General features: G+C 39.5%; 1 protein-coding gene across 1 annotated transcript in view; it reads right to left on the bottom strand.

Annotated features, from left to right (window-relative positions):
• The window catches only part of VPS53 (VPS53 subunit of GARP complex), a 147462-nt gene extending 127312 nt beyond the window's left edge, over positions 1 to 20150 (bottom strand). Inside the window, exons 1-4 of the mRNA XM_075195055.1 lie at positions 19996 to 20150; positions 16554 to 16634; positions 13220 to 13269; positions 11868 to 11934 (exon numbers count right to left, since the gene is read on the bottom strand). Coding sequence (XP_075051156.1) covers positions 11868 to 11934; positions 13220 to 13269; positions 16554 to 16634; positions 19996 to 20079 — 282 coding nt within the window. The 5' untranslated portion in view covers positions 20080 to 20150. The remainder of the gene's footprint in view (positions 1 to 11867; positions 11935 to 13219; positions 13270 to 16553; positions 16635 to 19995) is intronic.
• Positions 20151 to 22853: the final 2703 nt, after the last annotated feature.

The following is a 22853-nucleotide window of genomic DNA, read 5'->3' as shown; positions in this document are numbered from 1 at the left end:
AAGAGTAATCAAGACTGCAAAAGACACTACCCTTCCCCAGGGACAACCAGATCCATGTTGAATATTACTGGGACTCATCCTGGTAACCCTGAATAAATGATTAGAAGTACTATCGTGGAACTACAAGTGCCAGCAAGGTCTGGCAGCCAAGGACCACTAAAATATGCAATTTCACAATAGTACCACATACACTGTAGAAAAAGTGTTTTAATAAAAATAAAAATAAAAAAAAACCTAAAACCCCTTATTTACCTTATTATTTAACTCTTACTTGGATATTAGGGTGGTAGGTATGCCATACTGCCACTTCTCATACTGCTTTCATTGCAAAACTATCCAATTCCATACAGCTATTTTCCACTTTGACGACTGGTTATAGAGATAGTGTTCCTGGTTCCTCCACAGCGAGTCTTCTGTTTAGGTTCTTGAAGTAGCCCATAAGCATTAAATCTTTTTTACTCAACAAAAAAAACCAAACAAAAAAAAAACCCCAGAACAGAGCTATGGCACAAATGAATGAACTTCATTGACCTTGATGGTTCAATGTGCTCCAGTTAATCAAATACAAACTGTTCTGATTGGCTGTTCACATATTGATCCCTTAATTCATTCTCATTGCAACTCTGAGAGAATCAAGCACCATTGTTCTGCTAGGTTATTTTTTACTTTTAATCCCTATGGACTACTTCAGGAACAAAGAAGATTCCCTATGAGCGAAACAGGAGGCATTATTTACTAAATATTTAGAAATGACATCTACAATTTGACTGTACACTGCCAAATCATTTAGTAGGATGTAGTCAAACAATGTAATTTGTTCTTTTTCTGCCTGTACTACTAGGTGGGAATGGCGAGGCTGCACCATAAAATATTAAAGTAGGAATTGTAGACGTGTAAAAAGGTGTAATCACTAACACTAGCCTGAGAGACCTTCCAACAGTATATAAACAAGTCTGTTGGGTACAGTCAAGTCCATAAATATTGGGACATTGACACAATTCTCATATTTTGGGCTCTATACACCACCACAATGGATTTGAAATGAAACTAAGAAACAATATGTGCTTTATCTGCAGACTTTCAGCTTTAATTTGAGGGTATTTACATCCAAATCAGGTGAACGGTGTAGGAATTACAACGGTTTCTATATGTGCCTCCCACTTTTTAAGAGACCAAAAGTAATCGGACAATCGACTCAAAACTTATGTCATGGACATGTGTGGGCTATTCCCTCGTTATGTCATCATCAATTAAGCAGGTAAAAGGTCTGGAGTTGATTTTAAGTGTGACATTTACATTTGGAGTCCATTGCTGTCGATTTTCAATATGAGATCCAAAGAGCTGTCACTATCAGTGAAGCAAGCCATCATTAGGCTGAAAAATCAAAACAAACCCATCAGAGAAATAGCAAAAACATTAGGTGTGGCCAAATCAACTGTTTGGAACATTCTTAAATAGAAAGAACACAGGGGCGTGGCTTCGTCACCAAAACGGAAGGTGGCTGCCCGTGGGAGCTCCATGATAAAAGAGCTTATTTCTCCCTTTTCCAGCCGTCTTTCCCACCCAGGACCCTCTCCCAAGCAAAGCCCATTTTAACGGGCTCCTAAAGAGCCATTTGGGGACCTGTTCCGCAGCGCCAAAGCGGCAGCCTGCCTCCAGTGCCGTCCACGGAGCTGGCCTCCGCGCCTGCTGATAAGCGGCGCTTCCCCAGGACCTCTCCCGCTGGCTCGCACCAAGCCGATGGTGTATCTGGGCTTGGGGGCACTCACCGCATCTCCTGCCGCTCCGAGTACCCGGGGCCTTTGTTTTTGTCAGAAACCGCGGTCTGGAGTTTATGACCGCAGCCCATCTGCCGCACTTCCGGTTTCGGGAAGCCATTGTTTTTTCCTCTCCCAATGCATATATTCTACTATGCTCTGTTTACGGTCTGTTCAAATGTTGATTTCTTCGTGTTGACATTTTCTACTGCACCATTTTTAGGTGCGGATGTTCCTGGTTGCTAGTTTTGTTGATATTTATATGCACTGTTTTATATACAGATGGACGGGGGACTCTCTAGGTCCTCCTAGCCGCGCACCCGCCCATACTGGGATTTATATATTTAGTATATTAAGGCTCAAGAGTTATAAGCATTCCCACACTTTGTGCCTTGGCATAAATTACTGTATACCTTGCCTAATTATTTGTTCTTTGTTTCTTAGGCACTGTCCCAGTAGGTTTCCCCTCTGCCTCGGAGGTCCGAACCTACACCTTTACCCCCACTTATTATATCCTTTCATTCTTCCCCTTTTTTGTCTTCCCTATTCCCGCCTTTCCTACCCCTCTTTCCTTTCCCTTTTCTCTTCTCGGCATTACAGCCTGTTAGTTCGCATAACTATTCCAGGTGTTTCTCCTTAGAACAATTGACATGTCTCTCACAACTCTCTCTCTTAATGTTAAAGGGTTAAACACCCCTCAAAAACGTTCTGTTATTTCACACACTGCATAAACTAAATGAGATTTTTTTTGCAGGAAACTCTTTTCAAAGCTAGTGGCCATCCCTCCTTGTCCTCAAGGAGATTCTCCACGACCTACTACTCCTCTCACCCTGCAAAGAAAAATGGTGTTGCCATTCTCCTTCGCAATACGGTACCCTTTGTCATGTCAGCAGTCAAGGACGATCCTGAAGGCCGCTTTCTCATTCTGACGGGAAAGATTGGGCATCTTGACATAACCTTCGCCAACATATACGCTCCTAACACAGGTCAGACAGCCTTTTTCAAACACTTTTTTTCGGAACTACACCACTCCAGAAAAAGCCTGCTCCTGTTAGGAGGGGATTTTAATACCGTTATGTCCCCTTCTTTAGACAGATCAGTCTACAGACATTCCTCCCCTCCTTCCTCTCACAAAAAATTTGCAAAAACTTGTGACTGAGGCCGGTCTCTTTGACGAGCATTGTATCCTACATCTAGAGACTACACGTTTTACTCATTTCCTCACCAATCCTATACTCGGATAGATGTTTATGGGGTGTTCAAACATATTTCAGCACATAAAAAAGGCTGATATTGTCCCCAACACCTGGTCTGACCACTCCATCTTATCACTTACAAAACTTCTTGGAAGTTAAATAAGACCCTCCTTTAAATTTCGGGTTTTAAAGATACCATAGCCGACTATCACAAAATATTTTGAGAATAATTCCAGCTTGGAGGTCCCGATCCCACAATTTGGGAAGCCCATAAAGCGGTTATTCGAGGGGACATTATTCAATTTGCTTCTCGCAGAAAAAAAGAACGTAGCGAGACCCTTAACAAGCTATCCCTTCAACTTAAAAAGCTAGAAACTGCACATAAGGAGTCTAATTCCCCCTCATTAATACAAAATATACAAAAGATTAGAGGAGAAATACAATCGATCCTTGTAGAAAAAACAGAACGTCAGCTAAGATGGCTTAACCAAACTTTTTATGAGAAAGGAAACAAGGCCGATACACTCTTGGCCAAAAGATTGAGAGTTAAGCGGGCTTCCCAAACAATCACTACAATCAGAAATAAAAACGGGAACTTGTCCTATGATCCCAGAGTAATTAATGACACTTTTCATAGCCATTATGAAAATCTATATAACATCCATAAAGACCAGACTACTCCGGTAGCTCCCTTTCAAGCGATTAACTCATATTTAGAGAAATGCTTTCTGCCCACACTAACTCCTCACCATGCTTCAACCCTTAATGAAGACATCACAGCTGAGGAGGCGACACTAGCGTTGAAAACTCAGAAAAAATCTAAAGCCCCTGGCCCCGACGGATTTATGATGTCATACTATAAAACTTTTTCTAAAGAGCTGGTGCCTCACTTAACCCATTTGTTTAACAATATACTGTCAGGAGGTAAATTTCATGATGAATCCACTCGCTCTACCATAGTGGTGATTCCCAAACCAAACAAGGACCCTACGTGCTGTTCTAGCTATCGTCCTATTTCATTAATTAATGCCGATATCAAACTGTTCTCTAAAATACTAGCGAATTGTTTAAATGCTTATATGCCTGCTTTAGTTTTTCCTGACCAAGTAGGATTTGTTCCCTCTAGACAGGCCTTAGACAATACCAGACGCACAATAGATATTATTGCCCATGTCAACCAGAATAAGATTCAATCAGTTGTTTTGGCTTTAGACGCCGAAAAGGCCATCGACAGGCTTTCATGGCTTTTCATGTTCAGAACCCTTAGTCACTTTGGACTGAATGGGGCATTTTTATCGGCCATCCAGGCTTTATATCATCGTCCCTTCTCGTGTGTACTGACAAACGGTCTATTGTCCCGGGCTCTCTCTTTAGGCAATGGCACAAGACAGGGATGCCCCCAATCTCCCTTACTGTATGCTCTAAGCATTGAACCATTGGCAGCCGCCATCAGACAAAACCCAGATATAACAGGAATTCGGATCGGTCCTCATCACTTTAAAATTTCGTTATTCGCTGACGACGTTTTATTAACACTCTCTAATCCCCTAATTTCGCTCCCAAACCTGCTTAAGGAACTTAGAGTATGGCTTTATGTCAGATTATAAGATAAACAACTCCAAATCGGAGGCCTTCTCTCTACAAGTTTCCAGCGTAACTAAAACCGCGCTTGAATCATCGTTTAGATTTCAATGGCGTCCCAAAGCGTTACGCTACTTAGGAGTTCAAATCACGAAAGAATTTAGACAGCTGTTCCAGGCTAATTATACTCCTCTTCTTGAATCCATAAAAAGAGATCTTATAAAGTGGGATCCGCTCTTTATCTCCTGGTTCGGTAGGGTTAGTGTCATAAAAATGAATGTTCTACCGCAAATTTTGTACCTGTTTGAGACTCTGCCCATACCAGTTCCAGGGACTTTTTTTTTAGCTAATCTGCAATCAATCTGTGGTAGATTAATTTGGCAAGGGAAAAAGTCGAGACTTAAACGTTCATGCTTAGCTAAGATCACCCACTCGGGAGGATATGGGCTCCCGCTTTTTGATCGTTATTATCATGCAGTCAATCTCAGCCATGTCATTTCTTGGCAGTCTGCCCCGGGGACCAAGAGGTGGGTTGACCTAGAAAACGCACTTATACCAGATCATATTTTGAATTCACTTCCTTGGCTTCCTTGGAGTCAGAGACCGGCCTCAATCTATGCTCACCCTTCTATTCAGTTTACACTTAACATTTGGGACAAACTGCACAGAAAATGGCAGCTTACCTCGCTCCCCTCCCCTCTTACCCCGTTGTGGCATCATCCAGACTTCCCGGCTGGGAATCTCAAGACACACGCACGTCCTTGGCAGGAAGCGGGTATTACCCAGTTTTCTCATATATTAGGATAATATGCTCCCCAAACATTTTTTTTTCAGACTTGAGAGAAAAAAAGGGTCTTTCTTAGTCCTTGCACTTTGCGTATATCCAAATTAGAGGTTTCATACAATCACTTTGTAGGACTTCCAAATTATGTTCGCCCACACCATTTGAGAGGAGTTGTATAAATCGTATTGGAGCCCCCGGACTGATATCTTTGATTTACCATGCCTTCCTGAACCCAGGATCTGATCTCACTGAACCATTTGAGACGGCCTGGGAGCGGGATACAGGCAAAACCTTGGGACAGGAGAGATGGACCCAGCTCAGACTTAGGATTTCTAAGATCTCCATCAACACATCAATATGAGAGAACACATACAAAGTGTACACAAGATGGTACTTAGTGCCTGCGAGGCTACACATAATCTACCCAGGCACTTCAGATCTTTGTTGGAGGGGTTGCGGGGAGGTGGGATCATTCTATCACATTTGGTGGGCGTGTCCTAGCATATCTAATCTTTGGTCCCAGGTTGCTGACCTCATCACAAAAATATTAGAGATCGAGGTGTTACCGGACCCTCTGGTTATGTTGCTGTGTTCTCGGATCAGATCCCTTAACAAACACGGAGATAAGCTTGTGCAACATATTTGTGCCGCTACAGGTTTGCAGATAGCGAAGGAGTGGAAATCTCCTTCCCCTCCAAGCCTCCATAGCATAGTCTCCCGGGTTTGGTATATGGCCTCAATTGAATACATCACTAGTCTCCTCCATGACAAAGTACCACACTTTCACAAGGTGTGTGACTTCTGGTATTCTTTCCACCAAACGTCAATGCCCGCCACTCAGTAAATTGTATTTCCTACATATTCCTCAGTACAGGCTGTGTACCCTCCCAGGGAGGGCGGTGTTCCGGCTACGCCTCCCTCGGAAGGCTCATGCCGAGTTACCCTTCCTTTCCTCTCCCCCCTTAACTTTTTCCTTTCTTAATCTTTCTTCCTTTCCTATTGTTTCCCCTTCTCCCTTTTTTTTTTCAATAAAAAATAAGGAAAAACATAACAACATAGTGTTTTATAATAACAGGATTCTATGAGGCATATAGTTCATATTATATATCTTTACTTATAGTGTGGACTTAGGATTTGTTGCGTTAGACTACTTTATGTGTTCTCATTTTCTAGGTTTTTACTGATCTATTTTGAACAGAGATCATGGCATCCCCATTATATATTGTTTGTAACTCATGTTGTTGTTGAAAATAAAGAGTTAAAAAAAAAAAAAAAAAAAGAAAGAACGCACCGGAGAGCTCAGCAACCCGGAAGACCACGGAAAACAACTGTGGTGGATGACAGAAGAATTTTTTCCCTGGTGAAGAAAAACCCCTTCACAACAATTGGCCAAATCAAGAACACTATCCAGGAGGTAGGTGTATATGTGTCAAAGTCAATAATCAAGAGAAGACTTCACAAGAGTGAATATAGAGGGTTCACCACAAGATGTAACCCATTTGTGAGCCACAAAAACAGGAAGACCAGATTAGAGTTTGGCAAACAACATCTAAAAACGCCAATAGAGTTCTGGAACAACATCCTATGAACAGATGAGACAAAGATCAACTTGTACTAGAATGATGGGAAGAAAAGAGTATGAAGAAGGAAAGGAACTGCTCATGATCAAAAACATACCACCTCATCAGTGAAGCATAGTGGTGGTCGTGTCATGGCGTGGGCATGGATGGCTGCCAATGGAACTGGTTCCCTTGTAGTTATTGATGATGTGATTGCTGACAAAAGCAGCAGGATGAATTCTGAAGTGTTTCGGGTAATATCTTAAAAAGTGAAAGTTTGATGTAGGATTGTTTAGTTTGTCCCATTACTTTTGGTCCCTTAAAAAGTGGGAGGGCACATATAGAAACCGTTGTTATTCCTACACTGTTCACCTGATTTGGATGTAAATTCCCTCAAATTAAAGCTGAAAGTCTGCAGTTAAAGCACATCTTGTTTGTTTCATTTAGAATCTATCGTGGTGATGTATAGAGCCCAAAGTATGAGAATTGTGTCGATGTCCTAATATTTATGGACTCCACTGTATGTGTGAAAATGATCAATTGGGCTTCTGTGGAGGCATTAGAATTATCAAAAGCAGAGTGTAACCTAATGTTACCCCCTAATATAGGAACTACTGCAAAGCATTCTAAAGTCTGCATGAGGTTTTGTCCATTATTCAGGATATACAAATTATCCACTTTTTTCCTCCATGGCAGCCAGTACAATAGGATGTACCCAAGCAGGGAGGACAGCAAACATCAGATCAGCCATGTATGCTGTGTAACCAAGGTCAATTTTATTAAGCAGGTGTGTGGAGAATGTGTCTCCAATATTAAGTATCAGCAGATGATCTTACCTCCAGTAGATAAATGTCTGTTGAAGGTATGAATGGATGACTTTGCAGAGATCCACTTTGAAGCCTGAATCATATGTGCTCAAGAAGTTATGACTGCTCTTGTTCAGGATTTGCCTTTGAAATTACTTTTCTAATCCTGCAGAGAAGCCTGCAGTTCTCCAATTCTATGGGCAGAAGTAATTGCCACCTTAAGGAAACCTCTTGAAAAGTGATCAGACATCAGTGTTGATAACTAAATTGAGATTTCATGGTGGTACAACAGGATTTACAGGACTTACTATGAGGATAAATTCTCTTAACTGCTTGAAAAAAAAAAAAATGGATAGAAAAAGTTGTTCCGAGTCAAACAATGTCCATTTACCAAGACACAGACTGCAGATATCTGTACCTTTAGAGTTAAGAGAGCAAAACCTTTGCCAAGATCATCCTGAATAAAAGAATATCATCATATCAAGAATATGTACAATAGTAGCCAAAGCTTGATGCACTATTGACTCACACCACATGATTAACTTCTTCCAAATTTTATTTTAGAATAGACCACAGGAGAGCTCTTTTTTTCTTGCCTGCAGAGGTGTGTCAATTACTTTCTCTGAAATGTCTATTTCTGAGCAGCGATCGCTTGATAGCCTTCTAGATCTGGATGGACAATTGTCCTTGGTGTAGAAGATTTGACTGAAGAGATAGAGGTCACGGTTGCCACAGGAACTTTTTCTTTTCAGGGTGCAAGAAAAATAAAAGACTGGGCAGAAGTAAAACTTTTTACCGCTAATGCAAAAAGTGAAAATCTGTTGAAAGATAGACTGCTACAATAAAACATGAACAGGACAATCACCTCAGGGGTTGAATTCTGGGGTCCACTGCTGTAGATTTTGAAGTGAATAAACATAAAAAGGCCAATGCTCTGTTTCTTGGCCACTGTATATGGCAATTTTTGCCAAAAATCCAGACTACTATGGGATGGGATGGGAAATTTCAGCACCATTCAGGTCAAAAGATATGGAAAACGGAAACCACCAACGCTAAGGGCTCTCTAGACATGTTAGCTCTGTGCTCCTGAATGATAAGCCGGGATATATCTTTATAGATCGGATATGCAATGCCTTCACGTTTAAGCAAATCAGCCATTCAGCTTCTAAGAGGCATAACCTAATTCAGTGTGTATAAGTGTATATAGCAAATTACATGTCAGACTGTCAGCAAATCCACCACTGGGGAGCAGGGCCCTATGGACACTGTAAACCATAATTTCTTGAAACGCTATATCATCAACTACAAACTTAAAATATGGTGACCAGTAAATGCTGCTGCTGCTATTTTCCTGTAAATCACAACCCTTTTGGAATGGTTTTAAAAATATGTTTCCTATCTTTTTTTTCACCTTTGATATTCCTGCAATCATTTATTTAGCTCTTTCTCAGGGACTTCACATGGGCCTCTTAGCCATGCTAGGAGACCACACCAAGTTTTCAGAAAAGTCTCCATGACCTGAAGCTTCAAATTATTGTAACAACGCATTGACTCGACCTAGTCAGACGATTCAAGCAGAATGTAACATTGTAATTAGCTGTACATGATGCACAAAGATGACATAAATGTCACCATTTAGTTACACCCATCCACACATTATATTTGAAGGCATCATCATACTCAAAAGAAAACAGGCCAAAAGGGAACAATTACTCCTGGCTAGGAGGGCCATGCACAGACAGTTGCTCATAACTGCCAACTGAACAAATACATATGCTGCCTCCAAGTTCTTCTGTATTTCATTTATTTTGATCTCTCTCAGAGGACCATATATCCTACATGCTCTGAATACCACACGCTTTACATTTTCTTCACACAGTTCAATTACTAACAATTTTAACTACAGTTCCGATTTGTTACGATAGAAGTATAAAGCATCCAATTATCATGCCAACTGCACGATAAACAACTGTTTGCTAAGATATCGCATTAATGTGCAAGCTTCCACAATCATGCTTTATCGTACCAAAGCACTTCTTGTTTGCTTTTATAAACTTCTTAAAAATCAGGATCAGCAATGGAGCGATGTTGGGCAAATGTGGAAATGTGCATGTCCTCATGACCAGCAGTATAGGCAGATCTCTATAGAGTGTGCAGAGTGACGATCTTTTCAGCAGGTGGTTAGGAAAGATGAAGATCATAGATCTGAAGGTAAATCGTGTAGATGTGTACACATAAATCTGCATGCTCATCGGGACTTTCAGTCATTGGTAAAATAGGTACAGAAGTCACATCTGCAGTAGTCTGTACCCAGCTTTACTAGACACAAGAACAGAGAAGAACAGAGTGGATGTGTACTTGCAGCACCTGTGTATCACTCTAGTACCCCTGTTATACATATACAGCTTCACTTCACCTAGCTGACACACACTACAATCATGTACCAATAGTTCAATACACTTGCACCTTTACTCCATTTCCATTTTAACCACAACTTAAGGATGAACACGGAAAGCACAACAAACCCTTACTAGATTTAGTCAAATATTTGCAACAGAGATGTCATATACAAAAATGCAAGTAAAAATAATAAAATGCACATTCAGTTAATCTGTCTACATTGTTTTATTGTGCTTGAATCCTTCGTTTATGGTTAAATGAAAATAAAAACAACAACAAATAATACACTTATATACTGCTGCCCATTCACAAATATATGTGCACAACAGCCGTCGTATCGCTTGAAATTTTGACTTCCTCCAAAGCCTGTTTTATGTTTTATGGGGAAGAAACTACATCTGCCCAAATTATTAGCTCCGGAATGTTTTGCTTTCTCCAGCTTGGGAAGTACATTGCAGGATGTGTTTACAGCTAATGCCTGGTAGATGAAACACTAAACCAACATCGAGTAGTTTATCAGTTTATTAAAATGTATTAATTGTTTAAATTGGTAATTATAAACAGTTATGGAAAAAAATAAAAATTCATAGTATGTATGCTCAGGATAGCAATGGTTTAGTTGCTTGCATTAAACTATAAACCAATTTTTCTTTTCTCCATTTACAAATATTTTTCAATATAATGTACACATTAACTTAAAAGTTATAGTAAAAGACATAAGCATGCTTCATACAGTAAAGATGCAACTTGCTGGATGCAGTTTCTGAAACATACTTTACCACAACAAAAAGGTTTCTACATCAATCACTATATATCATTTGTATCTGGCAGCTACTAGGTTGAACATGAATAAATAAATAATAGTTAAAATATATAATCATTATAATAGCAGTCACAATTTGCTCACCTTTGCTAGGGTAAAAAGATTTACATCCCTGCACAGGTGACAAACAGGACAAATATTTTGCACTAGGTACAACTATTAGGTTTATTGTCACTGATTTCATATTAAGCTTACACTTGAAATGAGTGGGCTTGTAATTAGAACCTCAATATCATAGGATGTGAAGAGGCGTGGCTTAACATCCTATGTGCCCTGACAAAGCATGCGTGTCTGCACGTAAAACGGCTGTTGGCCGGATCTCTTCACTCTGCTGTCAACTGAAAATCTATTGAAGGTTTTATGCTGCATGATCACAAAATAAACCACTGCACTTATGATGTGAAGAGTGCTTTATTTCTTCTATATCTTTTCTTCGGAGTATGTTATACAAATATATAAAAAAGTATTAAAACTGACATAGCAAAGAACATCAAAACACAACAAGTCTGAAGTCCTTGTCTGTCTAGTGTACATTAAATGATTGCCAAAGTGCCAAAGATTTTAAGGAAACATGCTACACCCTGCAAAGGAATTTTCACACCCAGTCTCAGCTATTTCCATGTATGAAAAGAGGTCGTTATCAGGATCTGTGTTTTAGTTTGGTCAGAATATTTTTAGCCGATTCTGCTTAAAGCTGCACCAGATAGACGTGGGAGTTATTTCAGTTCGCTACTTTTAAATAGCTGTAGAAGAGCTGAGAGAGACGCAGCGAGAGAGGGAGAGTAAATGATACTAAATGCCTGTATAGAGGCCCATTTGTTTAACATATGTAGTGTCAGTCATTTACTAATCGCACAGCTGAATGTATGTGTCACGTCTTGACACCACAAGTAATTTCTCTTTCCAGCTCCTTCAGCACAAAAAAAACTCATGAACTTGGCATTAGGACGTTGGTACATACCTGTCTCCCATCTTGGCCTACATTTGTTTGGCCTCGTACCACAGTTCTTATGCTGTCATCTAAACGTCTGAAGATAAAAATATAAATATATCATATCATACTGGAATTCCATAACTGACTTGCAAAATACCTTTCAAAGAAACAAAGCTTTGAAGAAATCATTAAAAAACAATATTGATAGTTTGACGGCTGTGGATACACCCCTTTCAGTCTATGCATGCTACGTTTATTTTACCTTAGCAAAACAAACATTTGATTAGCATGGTGCCAAGCACTCTGCAAAGTCTGTTCACCTAGTGCAGTTCAATACAATCTCCAAAGGCAATCTCATAATGAAGAGAATGCAAAAGTGAAAGGAACAAAAAGTGTAACACAAAAGAGAGAAATTGTTACATTTAATACAACGGAGGTCCGCCTTCCAGTGTCAGAACTGATGGTGAACATTCCTGCTATTGCAGTGCATAGGAGACAAGTATAAAAACACAAATAACTATAGGCTTAGCTTATTCATGATGCTCACATCAAAGAGGGATATCAACATCGATTCGGAGATCGTTTTTTACTACACTGAGAGATGGACTACAATTATCTTAATTGTAGGTGATGATATTTATATATTTAATGCAGAATAAATCGTATTAACTCATTTACATTCAATTTTTATTGCACAGATTTTTTTTATTGTGACACTTTTATATATTGATGTAAGACAAATAAACAAAGATAAACAAGTACAATACATAAAAATGTAAGCAATCTTATTGCATCACATAGTGAGTAGATGTAGAAGGGTTTGGTGAAAATAAATAGAATTAGTTTAAACCAGCAAAGAATGGGTATATCTGCTAGAAAGCCAATGATGCCCCCTCTGTCTGTACCTACATGACCCCATATATATGGAAATCATATTTTATAAAACAAAAAGGTTAATTATTCTAAGGACTGCAAAAGAAAGCATACTTGTTACAAATGCAACAACATTTCAACAGTGGTCAGTGTAGCAGACAGCAGGTAACTATGACTTTTATTATAATTTTCCCCAAATGTATCTCATATCAGTGAAAGTTCATGCACACAGAAATTAATGCAATACAAAGCATTAACTGCTACAATGCTGCAAGTGAAGTCACTTTCCTAAGTGGCTGATATTAAACCTTTTATATGGCAGGCAAATAGCCCATATTGATACCAGATGTACAGTGAACTATACTGTACATTTTAAAGTAGGGAGCTGTGTATCACACTTCTAGATGTTGCGCACAAGGCGTATTTTGTGTGCTCAGCAATGTTACATTTCTATATGCTACGAAAATATGCTTTATTATGAAGTTTGTTTCATGTTCAAAATTTACCTTATTTTCAAACGAATTTTGCTCACAACATCATCAATGTTTGATAAGGACTGCAAAAGAAAGCATACTTGTTACAACAGTTCAAGAGGAGCTGCACCTTCAGGTGACACAGTTATTGTATTATACACACCCTCTTGCAACTCAGGAAATACACAGCTTTAGCCTTATTGCTTTCTTCTGCTTTTTAGGCCTGTATCATTAGAATAGTGCACTCTCTTACCCTGGGATAAGACACAGTGCTGCTCTCTGGATGTAATACAGCAGAGTTGTGTTCTATCCCACAGCAATGCTTGGTTTATAAAGAATTAGCTAAAAAGAACAGAAGAAAGAAAGAGCAATGTTTAGTAATAGTTGCAGGGAAACACATAGAAGTCAATACATTAGTGACAGCAGAAACCCCCATTAAACCATTTATGGATAACAGTAGCTTTTCAGTAAAGTCAAAGCTCTGCTGTGTCGCTATGTTTAGAAATTAAGTGCTTAACCTAAACTTCTTCCACAAACTGCTAGAGATGCTGTAAATATAACAGCTTCCAGCCTGGAGTCAGAGCTCTCATAGTATTGGTCAGCGCTGTACCATGGTTATAAAGTAAATATGGCCAGTGCAATCTGTTTAATAACCAGTAAACATATAACAGCTACTTACAACATTCACAAATATATAAATAAACAAATGCCATATTCCTCCATAGAAAACAAATCTACCATCATCACAACTTTAACATAAATATCGTCATGATAGACTCATGAATATTTTACAAGTAAACTTGTATTTCACATTTAGCAGTCCTGTAAAATAGTCTGCTCTAGAAGAATGGTTGTAAGGAGGGAGGGGTGGAGGGGGGGCAGTATGTATGTAACCTAAAACTAGTGAAAATCATTTAATGTAGTTGAGAAAACAAAACAATCACTGTAAGCTTTGGCAATACTTTTATAATTTTACATTTTCAGCAAACACAAAAGCATATTTAACCGTCTTACATGAATCAAGTTTCCAATATGGAAACGTAACTTGCTAGACGGCTTCATATTGGAAAAACAGAGTACTGCTGTTGTCAGATGGTATTGGCACATTTCCCCTTTGAGTAAGTGCATTGAATAAGAGAGGGACCAAATACATAAAAGGAGACCAAATTAGAAAGAAAAATGTTTTATAAATACATCTATATGTTCCAAATGATAAAACTACGAAAACAAAACCATGGCACATCCATTCTATATTGCCGATTAAATATATTCTTTATGCAGACCACAATAAATGCTAAACAAAAAGGATTACAAATGTATTACTCACTGAAATAGACCATGTCTATGCACTGTTCTGTCTTTATCTTCTCATAGACATTTTGGAGAAGTGGCATTTTTGGGTATGACATTACTTCTGATTACTCCTTACTATACATAAGAATTGTTATTATTAAATGAGCCCGATGCCTAGGACATCACTTTTCAATGGGACTGACGCTAGAACATGTGTTAGAAAAAAGGCAGCAACAGTTGCACAACCCATAGCAACACAAGCAAAAGTGCTGGAGCAACACATTTGACTTAAAAAAAAATAAAAAAATAAAAATGTAAACAGCACCACAAAAATGACAAAATATGAGTCTGCGTGTTAGATAACTATTTTTCCCATGCACTTTCTTACACAATTGTCCCACCATTATGTTTGTCATTGTGTAGGGTTATATAATTCTCTCTCTCATCACTTAGTAGAATGCGTTTCAATATTTTAACCATACACTTACTATACAAAATTCCTGACCAATAAATTCAAATACAGTGAACATTAGTTTATTAGGCGAGATGGGACTCCATGGTGTGTTTGTACTGTCCTGACATAGTAATAACAGGAGTATACAAAAGGTGAACAGTGACATCTAGTGGATGCAAACATTTCATTTGCATAAAACATTCTCAAGTATTCATAATTTTCATTTAGTCCAGATTATTAGGAACATAATCCCATGAAATTGCTTTCAGTGGATTATGACATCATTAAACATACATAAATAAGACATGCTTTTCTTTCCCTTCACTTCTTTGCTACAAGCAGATGTTTACCCTTTTTCTTTTTTCCTTGTGTAATAAAACTGTTAGATTGCTAGAAATAATAATTAACCCCAGAACTTATTTTGTCTTTGATAATGGCGAACTGCTAACTATGAAAGGAGTCTTACAAAGTAAAACAAGAAGAGATGCTTTTTTCAAATATTATTTTCTGGTACAGCTAAGCAAGCATTCTCCCATTGCTCATGCTCGTTTTACCTCTGGGGGCTGGTCAGTTGGGAGTCTAAGGGGTATATTTACTTAACTGCGGGTTTGAAAAAGTGGAGATGCTGCCTATAGCAACCAATCAGATTCAAGCTATCCTTTTGTAGAATGTACTAAATAAATGATAACTAGAATCTGATTAGTTGCTATGGGCATACTACCAAATGTAAAAAAAAATTCTAGAAAAGAAAACAAACATTTAACATGTTGTCCTGTTTTAGTTTATGATGTGAAATACAGACATAAATTAGCTATGCAACAAAGTATATGCCTTATTAGAGATAACTCTACCATGAATAGAATGCAGAGTGAGTTTAATAATATAATAGGGTTAATATTGGCAACAGCCAAATAACCTACTAGTATGTTTTTGGAGCGTGGAAGGTAACCCATGCAAACACAGGAAGAACAGACTCCACGGAGATATGGTCCTGGGTGGGAATCAAACTCACACACCAGTGTTGTGAGGCAGAAGTGCTAACCACTGAGCCACTGTGATGCCCAAGGTCCATGTTCATGACTTTGCAATCAGAAAGAGTGTGGGCAAAAAACTGCTTTGTGGGAGAGCAGCAAGGTGGAAACCACCGCTATGCCAAAAAGCATGTGGATGATCTACAAACCTTTTGGGAGAATGTTTTATGGGCAGTTGAGTGACAGGTGGAATTTTTTGGATGGCATGGGCAAACACAGCATTCTACTGTTAGATGATACCAACAGTCAAACATGTTGGGGAAAGAGTGCTGGTGTGGGGAACTGGACAATGTTACCATAGTTGAAAGAACTATGAATCCTACTCTGTTTCTGAAAATTGCTAGAGAGAATGTCCGGCCAATCAACTGTGAGGTGAAGTTGAATTGTAGTAAGTTCAAACTGTTTTACCTAACTAGTTACATAAGAAGGAAAATCCTATATGGAGTATGTACAGTAAAGTGTGCCCATTTTTTTTCGCCTTCACTGACTGTAGAAAAGCAAATAATCAAGTTACATGAAACAACAGCAGGCTACATTATTTTCCACTAACATCTCTCATAGTAATAGTCTACCTGCTAATTTGACTCACTTGTTCAGTTGGAAAGAGAGTGTTTATATATTCCACAGCATTAAAGTCTGCACGGTCCAAAGGGTCCTGGCTTGGGAAAACCTGTGAATCATAATTACAATATTTACTAACTATTTAAGCAAAACCTTACAAGTATCAGTCAGTTAATTAAAGCTGAGTAAAACTAGTTGATCAAACTAATTGCCAAATGAACAGAGCTGTAGATTATTTGTCCATAGACATGGTGTGTTACACTTCAAAGAACAGACATTTTGGCACTCAAGCCAAACGATGGGATCAAAGCTGATGTCTGTACACAAGTCAATGGGCAATCAAATTTCAAATTCAAAAGCCTAATGATTTGATCAACTCTGTCAGTGTGCAGACAGCTCATAATGCATTTATTTAAGATAAGCTAATTAATATAATGAAGTTATTTAAAAAGGGCTTTTCCACTATTTAAGAGATTTACTACATTGCCTCCATTCCCAATAATAGAACATTGATGGGGTCCCTATCCTGTGACATGCAATACTCCCAGTATTTATCAGGGCCTTAGCATTAACATACAGCGGGAACTCTGCCGACTCCCTTCTGCACTTCTCTGCTCTTTCCGTAGCAGTGGTGATCTGACACATCAGCTCTAAAGCTAGGTACACAGTAAAGAATTGTTATCTACGTGTTATCTACAACGACTTTACCTTCGACCGAAGGTCTGATCGCTCGGACAATTAATGTGTACACACTAGTCATGCTTTAGATGATTAACGAAAGACCGACTGCCCAGGTAACAACTTTTCACAGCCATGTTGTCATGAGCAAAGATTAGAGTTTTGTACACACTGAAACGACTTATGAGGTCCATGTAACGATATCCCCAAGAAATTTAAATAAAGGGCAGAGCGTGTTCAATAGTACCCACCCCAAACCTCATAAAAAAGTGGGTTTTTTTTTCAGAATTCAACAATAAATCTGTTGGATGTACAATGTGGGGTTTATTCTGTGTGTTGTACAAATATATGCATTAAAAAGTAAATAAAGGTTCTATAAAACATGTTCAATGTACATGTAAAGGGTTACAGAACACAGGAGCAAGATGCATTACCATTTACACAGGTGTACCAATATGCAACCAGACATATATAAAATACACATCTATACAGAACTATAGGAAACACAAAAACGTGTCATATACAAAAATTTATATAATTATACACGCAGACAAATGTAATACACATATTTTGCTTATTTTTTTTAATGTGTATTCAGTGTACAATAATGTGACACATAGCTATAATTAAAGAGGAAGACATAAGCAATACACATATAAATGAAACATTGGTTTTTTTACAACAATGTACTGACAAATGTTTCTAATTAAAATGGCAGACATATGCTGTACGCATTAATGCAATAGACACCTGCTATTGCTTTACCGCTAGAAACACCTAATTACCAAATGAGTGATGCGAGAATGCCACACCACGTGGAACTGGTACAGGCATCAGAAATTAACATACACACGCAGCCAAAGGAGTCGCAGCTCGAGGATTGACTGGAAACTTATACACACTACATGATCCTTAGGTGGCTTGGTCTGAAAATATTAAACAGTACGACCAACCAAATGAGCCGACAATCGACACGACTTTCGACCATCGTGTCACTATTGTCACTATACACACTAACCCGACTTGAACGAACGGTCATATGTTGGTTGATTTGCCCGATTATTGGACGAAAATGCTCCAGTGTGTACTCAGCCTAAGGTTTTTTATTTGAGCGCTAATCCCAGCTGCATCGATTGTCCAGGCAGTCGGTATAATGATAAAAAGTCTAAAGTCCAAGAATAAGTGGAATGGCTGTCTGACCTTCTGAGTATCCTCAAAACAGAAGCGTTTCATCACCTCAGTTACTTTTTCAAAGAAATCACTATTTTAAAAAGTCAGTGAAGTGACAAAACGCTTCAGGTATTACACATCGTGAGGATACTATGAAGAAGGGCCAGCCATGTCACTTATTCTTGGTCTTTAGACTTTTTATCATTATACCGACAGCATGGATAATTGATACATGTGGGATCTTATCTAGCAGAGAGCAGAACCTGACTCCGAATCACTGTGGAGTATATGGTGTAATCGTGACAGCTGATTAAGGAAATAAGCAGTGAAATGTCTAGTGAGGCTTTATGGTTATCAACGGGGGGACGATTGGCCCCTATATCAGCTGCTTATTCACAGCTTTGTGACAGAACTCACCATTTACCTGGAGTCAGTACTACAGAGTGTAAGGTGAACTGGTCACTCACCTCCTCTATATATCACTATTCTATATTGTTGTCCGCTGGTCTCACTAGAGGATCCCAAGAGTGCTATAAAGTTACCTGACTGTGTATTGCACTGTTCTTAAGTTTGGATTTTACCTGAATACATACCACCAGCAGGTCAATATACCTTATGCTACTATATGTAGCTATTATTGATTGCAAGCTATACACAACACACAATTGTGGAATAATTTGGATCTGCAATTTACCATCTTATTTTAATCCTCACTTTTACTCTCCTTCAGTTGGATAGCTTCAACTTTTGAATCTTTTATTATTATTTATTTTCTGATTCTTTTTATATACAATAGTTATTTTTATTTTACATTTTTTATTAAAAATATCATTTTTTTTCTAGGAGCCTTGTGTTTATTTCTGCTATACTCATTGTGAACTATATTCTATTACTTTTTAGCTATTTAGTGTTTGTTCTTTTAAAAAGGTCTTGTACTGTTGGTTTTACCACCAGATGATACATTGATGGCAGATATTTTAAATGGATGAGATAATGGATTATGCATTCTGGGTCCCCAAATAACTTTACCCAACCAGGACTAACACTTTTCAATAAATATTTTGTAACCAACAATCAACTTTGTGTTCTACAGTTGGCATACAAAACGGTGATATATTATATATATATATATATATATATATATATATATATATACACACACACACATTAGCTATACACAAAGTTCAGGAGTCCTAAGAAGTTACATATACTGTACATAAAATATATCTACTGCAGCTTGAAGAAGGGAAATGTAATTTACATGATTGATCAAGCAAACTGCACAAAACATAATTGTATTGTTGACAATGGCACATATATGAACTATTTTTTACATCGGTCTACTAGTTATTTATTATTTCAATCAATTTTTTTAAAATTGATACCATGAAAAACCACTCAACTACTTGGTGCCAATAACTAATGTTAGTGTAACTTTGACAGGCACATGTCAAATGCTGACAACTAAGTTGTTGTATCTATTACACAGTTCTTGGTGTAAATGACTCTGCACTGACATGCACTGTATATATGACACTACCTCCCATTTCATAAATCAATAAATGTTTCTTTGATGACAGATAAGAGGTCTCCTTCCAACCAGTATCTTTATCCACCCTCACCTGCTCTATGGCTTGTTGCACCTCCGGGGCCAGGTGTAGCACAGCCTCCAACTCCTCCACCACTTCCAGCTCTTCTTCCTCCATCCTGCCCAGCTGCTTCTGCTTAGACAACACAGGACACTTCCTGGAACGCGGTGTACAGTGGGAGGAAAAGTAGTTACCATAGAGACACGGCTATGGCTAGATCCCCTTCACCAAGAGGACCTTCTGACGTCACCAGGTCATGTGACTGCTGTAGTCACATGGTACACGGGGAGGCTGTTGCAAATGGACGTGTTAATCATACTTACCTACTTTCTTCAGCTCTCTTCCGGGAGCCAGCCAGTGGAGGGGGGCGTGAGGGGGCGGGGCGGCCAAAATCGCGGCATTTCGGCCCCGCCCCCTGTGACGTCATGACGCAAATTGCGTCATTTGACAGCGGGGGGCGGAGCTAAACGCCGCGATTCATCGGGAATCGCGGCGTTTGGGATCTAATTCTGCCCACTTCACTAGGAAGTGGGCACTTCCTAGTGAAGTGGGCAGAATTCGGGAGATTGCCACACTCGCCCGGGAGTCCGGGAGACTCTCGCAAAATGCGGGAGTCTCCCGGACATTCCGGGAGAGTTGGCAAGTATGGTGTTAATCCTGAGTAGCTATTAAAAGTAATGGAGAATCAGGTTGAGCAGTGTTCTAGCAACAGTCATTGCAATATTTCTACTGAATTCTGATGGCAAAACTGTTTTCCCTGTCAGGCTTGTTTAAGTGTGAGGTGCTTTTCAGAATTAATTAATCCTAGATAAGAGTTTTAAAAACAGGATAGATTGAGATGTTTAAATGTCAGCAATTTCAATGTTCCAACATTATGAATGAGTTCTCAAAGTTGCATTGCATGTCTCTTGTATTTTAGTGCTAACATTAAATGAGATGTACTTAACAACGGTAAGATTTTTCGGGCGCTCAATTGTTAGCGTTAACGCTAACAATTGAATACCCCCCTAAGAGGAGGGAGGAAATTAGGCAAATTTAACAAGTGCTTTCTGAGAGCTTTGATGTTTTGTGTTTTTTTACAAAATGGTCATGCTTCTTTTAACAACTTCACACTGTGCCATGCTGCCGTTAGCCCCTTCACACTGTACCATGCAGCGTTTACCCTCTTCACACTGCCATGCTGATTTTGCCCCTTCACACTGCCATGCTGATTTTGCGTCCTTCACACTGTGCCATGCTGCTTTTGCCCCTCAAAACACTCTGCCTTGCTGCTTTTGCCCCTCAAAACATTCTGCCTTTGCTCCTCCTTCACACTCTACCATGCTGCATTTGCTCCCCCTTGCTTCCGTTCCTTCACTTACCTTTTCTATCAGCTCCTCTTTTCTTTTCTTCTTGCTTCTTACTAACTCCTCTCTGCGCCACTCCTCACTGAACATCGGGCATGATGATGTCACGCCAGACATTCAGTGTGGACGGAGCAGGGAGGAGGAGTGCTGACGTTGCGCACAGGTGAGTATTTTTTTTTAAAGGGCCTGCTCCCCCCACCAACTAAGAGGGTGGACTCAGTATGTAATCACCAGTTCGCCGAACCGAGCCAAAAATTAGATATCGGTTCTGGCGAACCGGTGAGAACCAGCTGAATCCCACCACTGCATTATGCCACACAGTAATGCCCCCAAAACAATGTTATGCCACACTTTAGTGCCCCCAAAACAATGTTATGCCACAAAGTAGTGCCCACAATGTTATGCCACACAGTAGTGCCCACAAACAATGTTATGCCACACAGTAGTGCCCCAATGTTACGCCACGCAAGTGCCCCTAATTCACATTATGCCCGCAATAGTGCCCCCCAATTCACATTATACCCACAATAGTGCCCCCCAATTCACACACACACACATATATATACACATATATATATAGTGATAGCACAAAAAATATAAACAGGTGGTTAAAATCTACTTACCCATATGTTGATTGCTGCAGCCTCTGCTCCTTCCTTCAGTGGCGGTGGAAACATCAGCTGACAGGGGGAGGGGGCGGGTTACATGATCGCAGCTGCAATCGCATTTGAAAGATGACTGGCTGTCACTGACAGCCAGTCATCTGCTGCAGCGGGTACGCCGGAGAGGACTGCGGGCCCCCTGGTGAGGACAACGGGCCTCCAGGTGAGCTCCGCCTACTTCCATAAGGGGGTGTGGCTGTAAGGCAGCCAGGCCCGGTGATTTTCCCGGTATCCGGGTGGGGCAGTCCAACACTGGTTGCACCCCCTCAGCCCCCACACCTGCTATGTGATGCACAGCCCCTCCACCCACCACCGTCTGTGTTGCTCCGCCCACCAGATTTTCCCTCACGAGCCCCCTCCCACCCTCTGCATATCATTCCGCTGCATGACCCTGAGCTCAATGATCGCTAGCTTCACCAAATGCCCCCATTTTCAATTGCACTTGTCACTTCGTATTGGTACCTAATAGCATTATCAATGCCCAGGAAAGGTGCTGCAACCTCCATCTTGCTGCAATGTAAATGCCCCATACAATCTTTTCAAAATTGCTGCTACAAGAATAACCTCTCTCCTCTTGATTATTATCTGTCTTTTACTGAAATCATCTTATCTTCCTATTATATTATGCATTCACTAAAAGTATTTAGTGCTCTCCATTTTTTTTTCCAATTGTTAGATCTAAGCTTACAATTTTACTATATCCCAACTCTCTGCTCATGCCAACCTTCCTTCTCTTCCTAGTTTACCACAGCTCTCAGAACTACAAACTTTCTTGTATGCTGCACACTGCTTCTGGACCTCTTCAACCGAATGTCTAGAAAGTATTCGCTCTCTGACTGCAAGACCCTGCTGTTTAAGTAAGCATTCAAATAGTGCTTTTGAC

Source organism: Mixophyes fleayi, chromosome 2 (assembly GCF_038048845.1).
Source record: "Mixophyes fleayi isolate aMixFle1 chromosome 2, aMixFle1.hap1, whole genome shotgun sequence".
Lineage (NCBI taxonomy): Eukaryota > Metazoa > Chordata > Amphibia > Anura > Limnodynastidae > Mixophyes > Mixophyes fleayi.
Note: the sequence above shows the minus strand (reverse complement) of the source record. Positions and strands in the feature narration are given on the sequence as shown.